At 37.8% G+C, this 19,407-nt stretch overlaps 1 protein-coding gene across 4 annotated transcripts in view; it reads right to left on the bottom strand.

Moving 5' to 3' along the window:
- Nucleotides 1-19,407, bottom strand: part of cadm4 (cell adhesion molecule 4) — a 166,450-nt gene that overhangs the window by 3,487 nt on the left and 143,556 nt on the right. For 3 of the 4 annotated variants that reach the window (XM_067395729.1, XM_067395722.1, XM_067395736.1), the window contains exons 6-8: nt 16,437-16,609; nt 9,075-9,152; nt 3,336-3,464 (exon numbers count right to left, since the gene is read on the bottom strand). In XM_067395729.1, the coding sequence (XP_067251830.1) occupies nt 3,336-3,464; nt 9,075-9,152; nt 16,437-16,609 (380 nt within the window). The remainder of the gene's footprint in view (nt 1-3,335; nt 3,465-9,074; nt 9,153-16,436; nt 16,610-19,407) is intronic. The other variant, XM_067395743.1, reaches the window with a different exon arrangement.

Below are 19,407 nucleotides of genomic sequence, written 5' to 3'. Positions count from 1 at the left end.
GATCTTACGTACGTGCAGTTTTGCTTTCTTGAAATGCAAGTGTACAGCAGAGGCTGATGGGGTCATTAAAAGCAGTGATGTCGTGGACTGCGCAGGACAAAGACAATGCATCAGAGCTGTAATGTTCCTTTTCCTCTATTCTAAGATTAATCACTTCCATTCTGCCTTTCCAGGCACCCCAAGGTTAGACAGGATCAACCCTAATGCTCTCTGTCTCTACGCCGATGGGTGAACTAACTGCTTCTGACTTTGATAGGCAGGTGGGCTCGGGTTCCTCCCAGCCCTCTGCCTCCGCCCCAATTTGCGGGTGCCGTGATCTTTATTGGAAACTGTGACACACCGAGATGACCAGAAGTTCTTAAAGGAGTTTAGGGACGAGGTAATTAAGTTTTCTTTATAGATGCACCATGATACGGTTGACAAAAAAAGGCTATTAAACACGAGGGCCGTGCCCACATTTCCACGGGCTACATCTTAATATCACAGGTCTGGCACAGTCCTCTGCAGATTATTTTCTTTCTTTCTCTCTTCTTTCATCTGAACATTTTTACAAGTTACCTTTCCGTGTGCCCTCAGGAACAACAAAAAACCCTCCTACATCAACTATTCTCTCCTCCTGATTTTTTTACTCATCCATTACATCACCGTATGGGTGGGCGGCATGATCAAAATCTACAGCAGGATCGCCAGTGATATTGGTTTTTAGACAACAGGTCCATAACCAAAAAGATAAATGTCAAGTAACCTACATTTTATATTACATTTTACCAGTTTTGTCTTTTTTTGTTGTTGTTTTTTTTCCACCAAAGGGCACATTTTCAATAGAAGTCAAGATTAAATGATATTCAAGATAACAACTAATATTTTAACTACTATATTAGTTATACACTTCTGTTCAAAATTTTATGTTTCTGAAAGAAATCTCTTATGCTCAATAAGGCTGCATTTATTTGATTCAAAATACGGTAAAAGCAGTAATACACTGCGTTCCAAATTATTAATATTACTATTATTACTAATTATTATGCAAGACACATATCAGTAAGATTTCAGTACAATAAACATTCAGATTTTAGTTTGTTTGTTTGTTTATCCATGTCTTTTTAGATAACTGGTATCAATCTCAGACAAAATAATTTGCCAGATCTATGGAAACCCTACTTAGAGGTTGTTCCACATTATTAAGCAAGTTATGGTTCTCATGCAATATGGGGAGGAAGAAAGATCTTTCTGAAGATGAAAAGCATGAAATGGTGCAATGTTGTGCAAAAGGCATGAAAACAACTAATATTGTGTGAAACTGAATGGCGATTATCGAATTATCATAAGATTTGTGAGTGATTTAGAGCACAGCAGAACTCGGTCAGATAAAGGCTTATTAATGAAAGTTCCTATCAAAAAAATGTATTGTATTAAAAGGGCAGCTATAAAAAAAGCCAGTGTTGAGCAGCAAACAGGTATTTGAAGCTGCTGGTGTCTCTGGAGTCTTGAGAACCTCTCCATGCAGGCTGGCAGTTGTGCGTAAAAATGCATTTTAGACACCATTTTATTTCTGTGGTGTTTTTTGCAGCATGGGATAGTGCATAGTACTATGCACTATCCTCCTTTTTATACCATGGCTGAAAATGGACAGTTATGAACTCCACATATCTTGCAAAAGTCATTTTAATACCCTCCATCTCACTTCCCAATATTCCAGCCCAAAACATCACCCGCCAGCTCCTTGCTGACATCGCAGTCTTGTTGGAACGTGGTGCCATTCACCAACCATCCAGAAATCCATCCATTTACACCATCCAGTAGTAGTACGGCATTATTTAGTGACTAAAACTATTTAAAAAATGAGTCTTTGTGTATTTCTAAACCCACTGTAAATGTTTCTCTTTGTGAGGTTTGGTTTGGAGTGGCTGAAATGCATTTTTACGCACAACTGCCAGCCTGCATGGAGAGCTTTTTGAGACTCCAGAGACACCAGCAGCTTCAAATACCTGTTTGCTGCTCAACACTGGCTTTTTTTTATAGCTGCCCTTTTAATACAATACATTTTTTGACAGGAACGTTCATTAATAAGCCTTTATCTGACCGAATTCTGCTGTGCTCTAAATCACTCACAAATCTTATGATAATTCGATAATCTCCATTCAGTTTCACACAATATTAGTTGTTTTCATGCCTTTTGCACAACATTGCACCATTTCATGCTTTTCATCTTCAGAAAAATCTTTCTTCCTCCCCATATTGCATGAGAACTGTGACTTGCTTAATAATGTGGAACAACCTCTAAGTAGGGTTTCCATAGATCTGGCAAATTATTTTGTCTGACATTGATACCAGTTATCTAAAAAGACATGAATAAATAAACGAACAAACATTTTCTTAGAAAAACTAAAATCTGAATGTTTATTGTACAGAAATCTTACTGATTTGTGTCTTGCATAATAATTTGGAACGCAGTGTATTGTGATATATTATTACAATGTAAAATAACTGTTTTCTACTTTAATATATTTTAAAATGCAATTTTCCAGTGATGTCAAAGCTGTATTTTCAGGAGCCATTACTCTTCAGCGATTTGCTGCTAATGGAACAGGATTTATTTGAAATATAAATCTTTTGCAACATCTTAATCATCTTTACTGTCACTTTTGATCATCAATTCAAGGTGTCCTTGCTGAATAAGAAAATTAATTTCTTTAAAAAAAAAAATCTTACTCCAAAACTTTTCAATGGTAGTGTTTATATCTAACATTATGTAAGTGAATACTCTGAATTCTGAATGTAAAATAGCAGATAATATATGAAACACCTGTTAAAACACAAATTTGATGTTTCGTTGCTCAGAAACTGTCAACAAAAAAACCTATAACGAATACCATGTGATAAATACATCCTCACATCTCGCTCTGTATTTTCATATTACTCAATGTTTCTTTATGGCTGTCACATGAAAATAACGTAGGGCAGTTCTGCTCACTGATGCAAATCTATTGCAAAATAAACAGTATAGCAAAATCTCTAAAGGGAGACATTTCTACCATTACTTGGTATATTTTACAGCCCAACTTTAAATCATAATCTACAACTGTTCTGTTTCCATTTCCTGTTAACGCTTGCTCTCACTGCACCAGCAAACACTAACAAACTGGATGAGTGTTTTAACCCGGCTGATGTTAATTGGTGCAATGTAACCAGCCTTTATCTTCCCTCACACACACACTCTCTCTTTCTCTCTCTAGTGCTTGGATATTTTTTACTTCCTCTCTCTCCTCAGAAGGTGAGGTGCATCATGTCATTGTGTCACCACAGGTTAAGTGTGTAGGGAGAGAGGAGGTCACCTTTCTGTCGGACGGAGCACCAGATGGTGACGATGAGCACACAGATGACAGTGAAGACCAGCAGAGCTAGGATGCCCCCAATCACTGCATACGGAACGGCACTGTGGGTTTCCACCACTGCTCCAGGGTCTGAGATAAACACAAAGAGAAGGGTTTTAGCTTTAGCATTTCAATTAAAAACAATTCAAAGTGACTTGTGAAAACAAAGAAAGAGACAGAAATGTGATTAAAGCACCCTGTTATTTTATTGCTTGGCTTTTTTTTTTTTTAAGTTAAAAGAGAATGACAGCAGAGGAAAGATGGCATCAGAGTCTTTGTGTGAAGTATACCATAAAGTTTTTCCTAAACTGACAAGATAGGAAACAGTGAGAGGCAGAGAGGCACTCTGAACCATCAACACATGGGCCTGGACTCCTTAAATATTTAACAACCTGTTGACACCACACAGCGGTGGGTAGAAAGGAAAAATATGAGACATGGAGACAGAGAATAGAAAGAACACAGATAAAGAGAGCAGAAGAGAGAAAGTAACAAAATGAGAACAATGAGTGAGGAAGAAAAGTATGTTTGCTTGAAGGGCAATAGTTAACAACACAGATAAGATGATAAGTTTCTATGAGTGCCTGATGGATTTTCAAAAATGAAAAATGCTGTCACTGTTCTGCCAACCTCTTTAGTTCCTAACCTGAATGACTTTATTTAAAAACTACAATGATAGTTCTCTAAAAGCTATAAAAAGGAAACACTTTACAACAAGGTCTATTTTTTTTAACATTAGATCATAATTTAATTGTTTGTTAGTTCACATTGCATTAACTAATGTTAACAGATACAACTTACAAATATATAAGTAAATGTTAACATTTACATTAATATATATACTGCATAAGTATTGTTCATTTTTAGTTCATGTCAATGCACTAATGCAGCAAACTAAAAACCTTTATGTTGCCTACCAAGTGTTACTAAAAAGCCTATTAAAAAAACCACCCAGAAGCACCAAAGGTATCAATGTTACTCATATGACTCTATATTTCAAGTCTTCTGAAGCCATTTGAATAAAAATGACATTTTAGTCATTATTCACTGGTCATATCTCATTAGAGTGCTGTTAGTAAGTCGAACTGTGATTTGAACATATCATTCAATCCAATTTATGAAATAGATTAATAAGTTAATTGAAAAGAATTTGTTCACTGATCCAGTTCTAGAGTTCAACTCACTCACTCAATGATCCGGTTTGAGTGGTTATTGAGTTAACAGCTCTCTGGAGAGGAAGATTATTTTTGAATAATTATTTAAAGGGTTAGTTCACCCCCAAAAAAATGGAAATTATGTCATTTATTACTCACCCTCATATTGTTCCACATCTGTAAGACCTTCGTTCATCTTCGGAACACAAATTAAGTTCTTTTTGATGAAGTCTGAGAGGTCTCTGTCCCTCCATAGAGATCTAACGCAACCACCACTCCAAGGTCCAGAAAGGTAGACATCATTAAAGTACTCCATGTGACTCCAGTGGTTAAACCGCAATTTTATGAAGCCACGTGAGTGCTTTGTTTGTGCAAAAAACAATTTACCACTTTATTTACAAAATAATAATAACCAAATTCATGCAACAATGCCAACTCTCGCGTTGTGAACACTCATGCATGTACGCTGAGTTGACGCGAAAGTCTGAACACAACAAGCATGCGTCCTGAAGCTCTCGCGAATACGCGTTGTAGATCAATATTTTTCTAAGTAAAGAGGCTTAGAAAACAAAGCACTCACGTCGCTTCATAAAACTGAGGTTATACCACTGGAGTTACATGGGCCACGTAAACACTGCAGCTAAATTCAGTTGTCAGTTCACCTTTTAGTGCTTAATCCTGTTGTGTTCACACACAGTTCAGTAAAATACAGGAGTGAAAACCGCATTCTACAACCGAATTAACTCCCGAAAAATGCAGGTATGACAACTGCATTAACAAAAAAATTCTATGCAGTGTGTATGGAACCGAACCGAACAGAACAACTAGTTTTTAATGACGTTAACGTGCATCAAAGATGTGTCTCACTTCTGTAAGCGCGGTGAATCACAGGAAAAGCACGACTCATTTGTGTTGCCAGATCTTGCTAGAAAAATCAGCGAACAAGAACTTTATGCTGCTTTACGCTGAAAATAAGACAAAAATTTTGCGATTTATGTCTGCTCACTTTAATAACTTCATAAACCCGTTTGCTTTATGAGACTAGCTTAAACAACAAGCCCAAAAATGCTTATAATGAGTGATCATGGAAAAACAGAAAGAGCACGCTGTGTGAAACAGGCTGCTGTACAAGCATAAACAAAACACAACGCCTCCGTCGACTGTGTTTAGTTAAATTGCTGAAAGTAACGAGTGTTTTGTCAATATACTTTGATCGCAATAATGGATACCAAACACGAAAGATCGCATTTTCGAGAGGGAGTCGTGTTCCGTACACACATGTAACGTAACTTACAGTGGCCATGGAGTACTGTAATGATGTCATTCCTACCTTTCTGGACCTTGAAAGTGGTAGTTACGTTGGATCTCTATGGAGGGACAGAAACCTCTCAGACTTCATCAAAAAGATCTTAATTTGTGTTCTGAAGATGAACGAAGGTCTTACGGATGTCGAACAACACAAGGGTGAGTAATAAATGAAATAATTTAAATTTTTGGGTGAACTAACCCTTTAAACATCAGTCCGTTTCTCACTCTCAAATCAAATAGTTCACCCAAAAATGAAAATTCTGTCATCATTTACTCATCCTCATTTCCAAACCTGTATGACTTCTGTGGAACATAAGATGTTAATAGCCAAACCAGTCTGTTTACCATTGACTTGCATTATATCCATATCTTCGTTGTGTTCCGCAGACATCAGGGTGAGTAAATGACAGAATTTTCATTTTTGGGTGAACTACCCCTTTAACATATGTGAGGATTCTTTAAAAATTCTTTTTTTGTGTTCCACAGAATAGCATATAGCTTATGGATTAATTTAAATTCATTTATAGGTAAAGTTTTTAATAATGTTTGGTTTCAAAAACACCGTCTTCCATGGGTAAGCCAAACCGATAATCCCGCTCCCAAAATCACACCACAGACTCCCACACTTTTTGGGGAAAATAAGTCTACAAATGGCTGACTTACAGTTGTCTCTGCATTTAAGCTGGGATAAGAAATAGTATTTAAACATCAAAAAAATTACACACTTCACCTTCACTGCAAATGCTACAGAAACAGTGAGAGCTATGAAGAGAGGGAGGTTGCCTTTGAACAGGCTGTGGAGTAACATTTCATTAGGAGTCCATTTCAGAGACGATGAAAAATGAACGCTGCTGCCCGCACTTTTCAAGAAACCAGCCACTCGACGCTGAGGAAGTGACATTAGAGACCGCAGCCTCTGTCGCTTCCACTTGCAATTGTCGTTCTCTCCCAGTCTGTTCTGGAAAACATATTCTTTATCCCTTCAATTCTTGCTGGATATCGGAGACAGCAAACAATATGATCCGGAAAGAAGAGGAGCAAGATAGAAAAAAGAAATGAGACTGATGAAAAAGGTTTGTGAGAGAGCATGAAAGAAAAGAAAAGCAAAAAAGTCACAGAATGAATTACTGTGCACTTTGAAGTGCACAAAATGAAAATGCATCTGATATCTTTTCTGCAGGTCAGTTGAAGTGTGAGGTTTGTGCAGTGTTGCATGATGTTGATGTCTTGCAGTACACTGAAGTCTCTCAGTAGTTCTGTCAGGTGGGATGATCAAGGGCTTTCGTCTGACCTGACCTCACATCCCACAACATCATGAATGACAAGCGATGCTGCTGTAGAGCTGGGTCTCTTTTAAGGGGTCATTGTGCCTTTTTTGCTCTCTTTCTCACTCTCTTTCAGTACATTTCTTCATCTGTTCACAGACTCTTAAATTCTAATGAAAAACATGGCACAGCAGCTAAGTAGATCCTCTGGAGAGCAGCGCTAATGCTTCAAATGACAAGGGCACTTGGAAAACAATAGGAGTGTGTGCACATGCATCTTGAGGAACATTAATAAACACAAAACATGAACAAGAAGATGAGAAGCTAGGCGATTTAGCAGGAGAAAACATATGGATCAAAGCTGGTTCAAAGGCAAGCATCGGAGCAGAGCCATGAGGGAAGAATTCGCATATGTTGAGGAGGAGAATGAGGTGGAGGACAATTAAAAAAAAAAAAAAAATGGAGAAAATAACAGTGCTTGCATGGTAGCAAACAAAGAAAAGTTGAATTTTAGGTAAAGTGATAAATAAATTGTGAAACCAAAGACAGAGAAAAAAAGATAGAGATTGACAGTAATATGCAATATAAATGGATAAATAAGGTAGCTTCTGTGCCTTTGTCCTGTCTTTGTTCTGTTCTGTCTGTGAGTGTCTTCAAGCTACAATCACAAAGTAGACTGCAAATATCTGCATGTAAAAAAGACCAACTGCAATTCAGCATGCAAATAATAGCGATGCCATCACAGTAGGTTACATTTAAATCATCATAAAGGTGCATTCACACCATGTCGGAATTAATGTAATTACAAGATTCCGACATGCAAAAAGCATTCACATCCACATAGAATTTGTAATAAAATTTTAATTTCTAATTTTCTGAGAGCTTGTACCACCTGACCAATGTCCTGTGGAAACACTCAAAATGGCAGTGACTTTAGCATTAAAATGTAGTAAAGTAGCCATCTCAAAATATTTCTGTTTATTAATTTGAATAACTGACTATCGTAAATGTATTTCAGATAAATCTGAAAAAAAAAAGAAAGACACAATACAGTTTAATGTAGCTAGCACAATAACTAATATTTAATGACCTGCTAAATAATCTAAATGACTGTTACTTGTTTTATTTTGGTTTGGTCTATTGATTGCTCAAATTAAACTATTAAAGAGTTGCCATGGAAACATAAATTTGAGTTTGAGGACGTGAAATTACAGAAATTACAACATGCCGTGTTGTTCAATGTCGTACATCAATAAATGAACTGTATTCCATTTTTAAACATATATAAACTTTACAATAACCAAAACAAAACAAATATGGGTTGTCCAAGGCTGTAGAGTTTAACAACGTATACACATATACACACATTTTTTAAAAAAAAATTTTTTATAAGCATCCGTTCAAAATAGAGGGTGTTTTGGATAAAGTCACAAAAATTACTGAAAAGTTTTGGATCTAATATATCATATCTAGTCGAATCATGTCGCATACTGTCAAATTGGATCTGAAAATCCTGCATTCACAGAGGACCATAACTCCATGCAGCTGCAGTATGATTTTTGTTTGGAAATGAATGACTTTTGGTTTTATAGTCTGTCAGGACCAGTGAAAATACAGCATAAATTATGAAGAAAATTATTTACAAATCAGATAATGGATGTAGAAATTTGTGCAGAAAGAATGAGGTAAAAAAAAATAGCAGTGTAATAAAACGGTCACTCATTAAACACTGGAAGTAGTTAGCCAATCACAACAGATGTTGTTTACATAATTTTAAAATCTACAGTAGAAAAACAGCCTGTTGTATTCTAAGGGAAAGAAAGAAATGTTAAAGTAGTCCTCGTGTAAACCTAAAGTATGACTGTTTATGCTGCAATAAACTCCCATTAAAAGTGCACTTCAGGGGGAAAAAAATTGAAGCGAATGATGAGTACAGGAGGTGAGGTAAGGTGAGGTGATGGAAGAAGGGTTACCTTTGTATTCCTTTGTTAAGCTGGAGGATGGAAGGATGGGATGAGCAATGGCAGGATGAGAGTTGGGAGGGACAGACACTACAAGGGAATGGCATTACAACAAGGTTATTAACAAACTACTGCAGCTACATACAAACACATGCAGGAGAAAGCATGCAAAGTGAGGCATATCAGTGTGTATGTGAGTGTACGAGTGTGTGAGCAAGAGGTAAATTATGTTGTTTATGAATTGCACCCCTCTGCCAAGGTCAAGGGTCTCTTTGCGGATAACATCTCCAGCCAGCAGGGTGCAGCAGCTTCCTGTTCCACCCTTTCATCCTTCACCGCTGCAAAATACTGCAGTTACCGTGCACCCCAGGCTCAGCACTCTCTCTCACTGTAATCTTCAATCCCTCCATCCCAAAGATCATCAATCTTACTGCTCTGCTCACCATCCTCCACACCTCTAATACAGGCACTAGCCTCATCGCTCTTTCTCGACCCATCTCATTCCTGTTGCTGGCTTGCACCTACTCTCTTTCTCTCTGCATATGGGTTTAGTCCTTTTTATTCAACAAAGAGCAGCAACAAATTTTCGGTTGCGTATGTGTGTGGCCTTCAATACTCACAGGGATTAACAGCATGGTACCAGACTGATCAATAACCAGACACAGATCAATATCCCGAGACCACCCTGACTCTTCAGGAAGAGGAGGGCAGCTAATCATTTCTCTCATTCCTCTCCTCTCAAAACCTCTTATCTTCCTCTGTGGCAAAACATCTTACATTTTAAAACATTTCAGATACTTTCCCCAAAAATGATCTTAAAGGGATAGTTGCCCTAAAAAATATTCTTTAAGGCACAATTAAAGGGGTAGTTTGCCCAAAAATTAAAATTCTGTCATTAATTACTCACCCTCATGTCGTTCCACACCCGTAAGACCTTCGTTCATCTTTGGAACACAAATTAAGATATTTTTCATAAAATCCGATGGCTCAGTGAGGCCTGCATTGCCAGCAAGACAATTAAAGGTGCCCTAGAACTTTTTTTAAAAAGATGTAATATAAATCTAAGGTGTCCCCTGAATGTGTCTGTCTGTCTGATTTTTTTTTTAATTCATTTTTTTAACTGCCTATTTTGGGGCATAATTAGAAATGATCTGATTCAGGGTGTGTGGCCCTTTAAAATCTCGTGTTCCAGGCCCCAAGAGCTCGCGCTTGCCTTAAACAACATAAAAAAAGTTCAAACAGCTAATATAACCCTCAAAATGGATCTTTACAAAGTGTTTGTCATGCAGCATGTCTAATCGCATAAGTACAGTGTTTATTTTGATGTTTACATTGATTCTGAATTAATTTGATAGTGCTCTGTGGCTAACGGCTAATGCTACACTGTTGGAGAGATTTATAAAGAATGAAGTTGTGTTTATGAATTATACAGACTGCAAGTGTTTAAAAATAAAAATAGAGATGGCTCTTGTCTCCGTGAATACAGTAAGCAACGATGATTATTTTAACCACATTTAACAGTACATTAGCAACATGCTAACGAAACATTTAGAAAGACAATTTACAAATATCACTAAAAATATCATGTTATCATGAATCATGTCAGTTATTATTGCTCCATCTGCCATTTTTTGCTATTGTCCTTGCTTGCTTACCTAGTCTGTTGATTCAACATGGGCTGGCATATGCAAATATTGGGGGCGTACACCCCGACTGTTACGTAACAGTCGGTGTTATGTTGAGATTCGCCTGTTCTTCGGAGGTCTTTTAAACAAATGAGATTTATATAAGAAGGAGGAAACAATGGAGTTTGAGACTCACTGTATGTCATTTCCATGTACTGAACTCTTGTTATTTAACTATGCCGAGGTAAATTCAATTTTTGAATCTAGGGCACCTTTAACACTTTCAGATGCCCAGAAAGATACTAAAAACGTATTTACAACAGTTCATGTGACTACAGTGGTTCAACGTTAATGTTATGAAGTGACGAGAATACTTTTTGTGCGCCAAAATAACGACTTTAATCAACAATATCTAGTGATGGCCGAGCTCAAAGAAATTGTTCATGAAGCTTTGAAGCTTTGCGAATCTTTTGTTTCGAATCAGTGGTTCGGAGCGTGTATCAAACTGCCAAAGTCACACCCCCAAGAAACACTTATCACATAACGAATCTCAATTGCTGAAATCACGTGACTTTGGCAGTCGTGCTCCGAACCACTGATTTGAAACAAAAGATTTGGAAGGCTTCAAAGCTTCATGGAGCAGTGTTTTGAGATCGGCCATCAGTAGATATTAGGGGTGTAAAGGTACATGTATTCGTACTGAACCGTTTCGGTACAGGGCTTTCAGTACAGTGCACGTGTGTACTGAATGCATTACACTGCAACATTACGGACAGATGGATAGGACTAAAACAGTGCACAACGAATACAGCGTTGTAGCCTAAACACCATTAACCACCAATAATCGCAATAGGCTGTCCGTTTTGTTACTTTCGATAAGAAACGACGTGTCATCCTTCAAATTCTGTCCACGAAATCACGAAATTCAAACAGAAAATGCTGTTTTGGAGCTCTTTAATGTGGCATGACAGATCTCTGTATAGGCACCTCAGTTCAACCGGCAGCAAAGAGCGCGAATCAACGCGATCATCTCTTCCTCTTTAATAACGTTACTAGTTACAGAATAAACATGAATGAATGCCTGGTATGGCATTGTTGAAAGATACAGTACAACTTACTGAAATGGCATATCTCATGTAATCACTCAGTGTTTCAACGGCAGAAATACATCACAATAATTTTAATTTTTGGTAAACAAAATGTCATGTTGCATTTACCTCAGAAAAGCCGTTCAGTGGCCACAGCTTGTTAGTTCCCCAGAGAAATAAACTCTTTCACTTAATATATGCACTGGGAGTAAAAATTTTTGAAGCCAATGCAAAAACTGCCATATGTGTAGCGTACAGGTTTGCATACAATTTGTTATTTGAGGGTTGATTATTATATATAAAAATAGCGACTGAATTTAGGCTAATAGTTTGGGCTCAGTTGTTAACCTTTACTATTATAGTATCCTAATGTTCAAGGGCTCCCAACATTGTTTAGCATTAGCAGAGATATTTATTTTTTTTCCTTACGAAACTTAGTTATAATTTAATTGAATATATTTAAAGACAGAGACATAATTTGTTCAGTAAACTACTGTTTAATAAAAAATTTAAAAAAGCAATTTTATATTTAGTTTCCTCCCCACCTGCTGTACCGATTCCATACCGAACTGTGACTTCAAAACCGAGGTACGTACCGAACCGTGAATGTTGTGTACCATTACACCCCTACTAGATATTGTTGCATAAAGTCGTTATTTAGTTTTTTTGGCGCACAAAAGGTATTCTCGTCGCTATATAACATTAAGGTAGAACCCCTGTAGTCACATGAACTGTTTTAAATATGTCTTTATTAGCATTCTGGGCATTGAAAATGTATTGAGCCATCAGATTTTACGAAAATGGGTGAAATAACCCTTTAAAAAGATCCAAAATCCACTGATCAAACAAATGATTCATTCACAAATCAAAAACTTCTACTTCTCTCATGACCACACCGAAAAATAATGAAAGGTGAAAAAAAGTGAGAATGATGACTTTGGTTTGGTCTGTTTTTCAAACAAACATTTTGCATATACTGCTTTCAAAAAACAAATCATGTGGATCGCTTTTATGGTGCTTTTGCATCCTTTTTAGTCTTGAAAGCTTCAGTCCCAATTCATTGTAATTGCATGGAAAGCAGTCTTCAAGATATTTTCGTTTGTGCTCTATAGAAGAAAGGAAGTCATAGAGGTTTGAAATGACGTGAGGGTGAGTAAATAATGACCGAATTGTTGTATTTGGTTGCCCTGTTCAATCACTCAGATCCTTTTTTCTCATTACATTTCCTGTCCCTCTTTCCTTTATCCTCTCTTTTCAGTGCTCCCACTTTCTCATTCATTACATTTCTCTGTTTTCCTGCACTTTTCCAAAACCCAATCATTAAAAAGTCATTTCTTCTTTCCTTCTTCCTGCACATCATTATGGCTCAGGCTGGAAGCTGATAAACATTTTATCCCAAAGATGTTTGGGTGAGTCACATCAGCAATGGTCTCTGCGTTTTTGGGACTCTGGGGTTTGTACCACATTATACCACCAAAGAAAGAAAGAGTGGCAGCAGATCTTCAAGTTGTGTTCTAATCCTCCGTTTAAGCAGTCCGTAAATCCCACAGTCTCTCACCTCTCCCCTCTCCGCTCAAAGGCCAAGTCTCTGTCGTCAACTCGACACACTCCTTGATTCGCCTTGCTTAATATTCCTGTCATGACTATCCAAAGGTAAAAAATGACATTTTCAATTACTATATCCCTTCTTGCTCATGCTTCCTTCTCTTTTTCCTAAGTTTCACTTCATTAATTAAGTGCCCATGTTGTTTCTCCCAATTAGAGCCACAGCTCATTACTGCACTACATCTTTTTCTCTCTCCTGCGAGCATCATTGGTTCTCCCACTATCTCTTTCTCCATCCCTCCTTTTTTCTTCTCATTTCAATCTCAGTGACTCTCCGAGGCCATTCGATTGTAATGGCTTTTATCGGCAGCAAGGTCCATCATGGCTAAGTACTGCTGCTGTTTTACATAAGCATGTCTCCAGGGGACTATCCTCTGACCGTTTGACCACTGAACAGGCTGCATATGTGGAGGTGAAGAGTACACACACACACACAACGTACTTACATTTTCTTTTCTCTGGTGAAGACTTTTTATTGATTATTATTTTTTAATAGTAAGTTAATGAAATTTTCTATCCTCTCTCCTTAAATCTAACACTCAAAACATTTTTGCACTTTTAGATTTTCATTAAAACATTGTTTAGCATGTTTAAGACATTTTCCTCATATAGACTTCTGGCTGCTCCCTAAAATGTAATGGTGCCAGCTTGTGTAGGCAAAACCTGAACCACACTGATACAATTAAATAAATACAAAAATGTAGCTACACATTAAAAATCTTCTTAAGTTGTTTTGGTTAAAAAAAAAATAAAAATAAAAAAAAAAGCGAAAAAAGTATGCACCAAATATATATGCAAATGTAAAAGTTTCCAGACAGACAGAGATAAAGCAGCACAAACAGGCGTACCTGTTGAGCCATGTGGTAAATATACACTTGCATATCAGTCAGCGTAAATTGTGAAATTTCTGAAAAAACAAAGTCTCCTCCTCCTCTGTCCTTTTGTTTTCCTCATTTCCCTATCTGTCTCACTTCTCTCCATTGCTCAGTTTCCTGATTCATTCTTGTCTTTCTCTCACCTTCCTTCAGTTTATACTCATTCTGTTCATATGGCCTGGTTGCTCCTCATTTTGCACTTCATGGTCACTTTAGACATAAAATAAATCAATGGGAAAAATTTGTCAGTGCGAAGCAGCAAGATATTTAGATCAGCCCTCCTCCACCCTCTCGTGTCACTGTGACTGCTGACTCATCATCGCAGTAGTTCTCCCTCATCCTCTATCAGCCTTCAGCAGTCAGCCATATCTCTCTTTTTAGTTGCACTGAGCATGGGATTTCCAGCAGATGAAACCTAAATACGCTGATACCTCTGAGAGTTAACACCAAATCTTGTTCATTTACTCCCACACAAACACATTAAATGGGGAGGTCTGTGTTCTGTGTAGGAAAGGGAACAAAAGGAGGAAGCAAGCAAGGAAGGAAGGAACATAGTAAAGGTGAAAAAGATGGAAGCGAGGGAGGAGAGGGAGAAGTGAAGCAAGAACAGGATGGATGATGGATGGAAGAAAGGAAGGAACAAGAAAGGGGCAAAGGAAATAACAAAATCAGGGAAGAAAAATATTAAGAAACCAATGGAAGGAAAGAACAAAGGAAGGAAGGAGGGAAGGATGAAAAAGGCAGGAAAAAGAGGATGAGGAAAGGAAGAAAGAAGAGTTGGAAGGAAGGAAGAAATAAAGGAAGGAAAGAAAGAAGAAACAAAGGAGGGAAGGATGAAAAGAAGTGGCAAAGAAAGGAATAAAGGAATGAAGGTAAGAAAATAGAGGATAGAATTTTGAAAATAAGAAAAAAAGGGGAGAAAGAATGAAAAAGGAAGAAGAAATAAAGGAATAAGAAAAGAAGAAATGAGGGTAAGGAAAGAAGAAACAGTAAGGAAGAATGAAAAGAAGTGACAAAGAGAAATAAAGGAATGAAGGTAAGAAAAGAAAGGGTGAAAATGAAAAAGGAGTAAGAAATTAAGGAATAAAAGAAATGAAGGAAGGAAAGAACATAGTAAGGGAGAAATGAAAAGACAGAGAGGGAGGAGGCAAGGAAGAAAGAACCGAAGAAAGGGAGAAGGAAGAAAGGGAGGAATAAAAAATAAGAAGAAATAAACTAAGGAAGGAATGAAGTAAGGAACAAAAGGAGGAACAGAGGAAGAAAGGAACGAACGATGGAAGGAAGAAAGGAAGGAAGAAAGGAGGAACAGAGGAAGGCAGAAGGAAAGAAACAAGGAATAAAGTAAGGAAGGAAACAAATTAAGGAACAGAGGAAAGATAAAAAGAAGGGGAACAAAGCAAGGAAGAAATTAAGAAAGGAACAAAGAAGAAAAAAATAAGGTAGAACAAATGGATGAATGGATGGAAGGAACAAATTAAGGGAGAAAGAAATGAAGGGAGGAAGAAACAAAGGAAGAATAAACAGGCAGAGAAAGGGATTCCTGGGACATTCTGCAGAGGTGTTTCAAAGCTACGAGGCTCACCTACACAGAACCACGGATAGAACGAGCAGAAGAGAGAGGGAGCGAGGGCTAGAAGCGGGATGAAAGATGACATTCCCACCCACCTGCGCTCTCCGAGCTGCCTCGTTAACGTGCGTATTTGATGGCTGTCGTTACCATGCGAAAAAAAGAGGGAAAAAAAGAGAAAGAAAGGAGGGAGACCTCTGGGGATCTCATTTCTTGCACTCTTTCAAAATACATCACACATCCTGCAGGTCTACAGACACAGCTGAAGGACGCAGTACACTGAACAGCCACAAGGGGCAGGCCTGGGCAAGAGGGGGAGGACTAAAAAAAAAAAAAAAAAAAAAAAAAAACACCATGGTGGGAGCACAAGATGAGTTTGTCGCATCCAAAGCCAAAGTAAACCACCTCTGTTGCTGCGAAGAACCCACGCTGTTCTCGAACGGCACAGAAAGTGTAGGTGTTTATGCGTATACAGAATAGTTTTCTAATTCTGAGTGGTGTGGAAACAGGTTTCATGTGAAAGCCTTAAGACTCTGACATGCAAAAATGTGGACTGTATTGTAGTTTAGAAGGGGAAAGTGTTAATATATGACCAGGGACACTTGTTTTCTTACCATACACCAGCAGCGTGTAGTGGTCAGCTGCACGGCCGTAATTATTATGCGCCTGACAGAGGTAGGTGCCGTTGTGTGATTGGCTGAGGCGAGACATATGGAGGATGTTGCCCGTTTTCTCCGCCCTCTCAGGAAGAGTGTCGTTCACTCGTGACCACTGGATGTCACGTGGTCTAGAAAAGAAGAAAAGACAGACTGTAAAAAAGACAATGTATTAAAAGGTAAGTTCACTCAAAAATGAAAATTCTGTCATCATTGTCATCACCGTGTTGTTTCAAACCCGTAAGACTTTTCTTCATCTTCGGAACACAAATTAATTTTTTTTTTAATAAAATTGGAGCCAGTTCTGTACTCTCCATTGACAGCTACAGAACTACCACTTTGACGCTTCAAAAAGTTCAAGAGGCTGTAATAAAGCCTAAATTTAATCGGTTCAGCGTATAAAGAAATTGTGGCAAAACCACTCAATTCATATGGATTCGTTTTACGATATCTTTCTGAACTTTTTGAAGCATCAGAGTGGGCGCTGAGTAGCGGTCAATGGAGAGACAGAAATCGCCCATATTTTATTAAAAATAAAATAAATTTGTGTTCCGAAGGATGGCAAAAGGATGGCAGAATTTTCATTTTTGGGTGAACTAACCCTTAAATAATCAAGTATTTATCAAAGAAGGAACAAGACATTAAAATAAAAGCTTGAAAAACAAATCTTCTCCAAATAATGAGGCACCAGGGACGAAAGAGAAGAGAAATCTGATGATATAAGAAAAGGTGAAAAAGACATAAAAGGATTGGGGAAAAAATAGAAAAAAATCATTTTTGGTCTACAATCTAAACCACACTGAGAAAGTTATTTTAAATGTTTATTTACCTTTATAATAGCTGTTATTTTCTCTTTATCTGTGTAAAGGTGATGACACACGGGGCATCTTTTTGAGCAATGTTGCCGAGCAACGTTGCTTGGGCACTTTCCTACTGAGAATGAGCAACAAATTTATATCTGGACACATTAGATCAGTTGTGGGCAATTTTTTGAGATCCTCCAATCAGAATGTTAGCAGCCGATCACGTGACCGGTTCAGAGATTTCAGAAAAAATTCAAACAAGATGGCAGCCTCTCAGCAGCAGTGGAGCAGAGAAAAGGAGTGTGAACTTATATCTTTTTACGCTAGTAAGTTGTCATGCGTCAACCCAAAACGGAATTTACCTCATATATTGCTTAAAATACCAACAACTGTCCAATGTAATGCGTGTAAACTGTAATTAAGCCATTGAATGTTTTCAGTTAAATACTAAAAAAATGGGGTCTGTTTTATGTCTGTAGTAGTGTAGACTGTAGGGCGTATGGCACATGATTGTAGCTTTTGATGCGATCAACGCCTTTTGCTGAACTCGCTCTTCTCCCTTTTCCTATCACAAATCAGATCGGAAGGCATTTACTTTTAATAAAAATATTTGAAAAGTTGAAAAAAAGTGCCTAACAAGTATTTATAATAAAGTATTTATTGGGTTGGCAATAGATTTGCTCCTCTCTGATTAGTTGCTGCCAACTGTCCGTTGCCCTTATTAGTTGCCCTGTCTCTCATCAGGTTGCCCGTTGACGGAAACGCTGCCCAGCAACATTGCTCAAAAAGTTGCAACGTGTACCATCACCTTAAGGCTTGTTGTGTTTCCACTGGCAAATATATGTTTTCATTCCTAAAAGATTCAGTGTTTTTGAATGAATGATTCATTGCCTCACTCATAAAGTCACTGGCTGTAAGCCAACATCCCAACTATATTAGGTGAAAGCAGTATTTGCAAAGAGTAGTACGGACTTAATAAATGTTACTGTAATTCCAGATTGCTTTCCTGTTACACACATTCATACTACATAGAACATACTTGGCCACAAAAAAATTACTTAAAAATCAAAAGAAGTGCCTATTCAAAAAGAATGCAATTTTGGATGCTGCCATTTATTTGTTTCACTTCTTAATGGATCAGTGTTTTGAATTACGCAGTTAAAGGACTCATTCAACGACTCACTAATAAAAAGTAATTTACACACACATGCACCTTTATTACCTTTACTAAACATTACTGTCTTCATTTTATAAAAGCAATAAGCCATTTAAGATGCATTTATCTTGTTTTGAGGATGTTTGGAGTTTCCTTTTTACTTGAAAATGTATATTCTATATACTTTTACATACTCAGTATATTACAAAGAAGAGAGAAGTGGAGTATAGCCCTGGAAGATAATACCAGGCAGACAGAGACAAAAGAGCATGAAAGGAGGAGATTACTGAACACACACACACAGCTGCGAGGTGATCCACAGTAGCAGGAGATACATGGAAACTGTAGGGCAAAAAGCCTGAGGCTTCTGTTCTGAGCCCACCGCCTGTGAAACGCCTCATCCCTCATCCACCCCTGGCTGGGATACAAGTCTACGTCATCACGCCGTAATCCCATGGGACACTTTTAATTACAGCCCTCACAGGATTCAGGATACAGTACCACACACACACACACTCTCACATACATACGGATGAGGCAGCCAAAGCACTGAGGAATAATAAACACACCCCTCCAACAAATGCAGACTGTGTTTAATTGGTGATTAATGTCGGATGAACATGATCGTAATGGCTTTATAACCAAGCAGCACGACGCAGTGTACTGTGAGTTCAGTTACCGTAGAGCAGCATCTGGATCCATCTCTCATCCCTCCCATCAATACACTCATTTATCTCAACCTATCCAGAGAACGGTCTCTCTGTGGGTGGGCAGTCTATTCTCATTTCTCATCACTGCATTCTGTAATCTTCAAACATGCCCCTACAATTAAACATTTACATGTTTCACACTCTCTTTCTCCTCATCGCATCAATCATGTAGCCTTTCGTTTCTCTTTCTCAGCTAAAACCCCTCCGTGCCCATCTTTCTTTCCTTCCCTCACTCAGTCATTTATTCCCCCATTTCAGCG

The sequence above is a fragment of the Chanodichthys erythropterus genome, chromosome 2, assembly GCF_024489055.1.
Source record: "Chanodichthys erythropterus isolate Z2021 chromosome 2, ASM2448905v1, whole genome shotgun sequence".
Taxonomy (NCBI): domain Eukaryota; kingdom Metazoa; phylum Chordata; class Actinopteri; order Cypriniformes; family Xenocyprididae; genus Chanodichthys; species Chanodichthys erythropterus.
The sequence above is the reverse complement of the archived record's forward strand: the minus strand, read 5'-3'. Positions and strand labels throughout refer to the sequence as shown.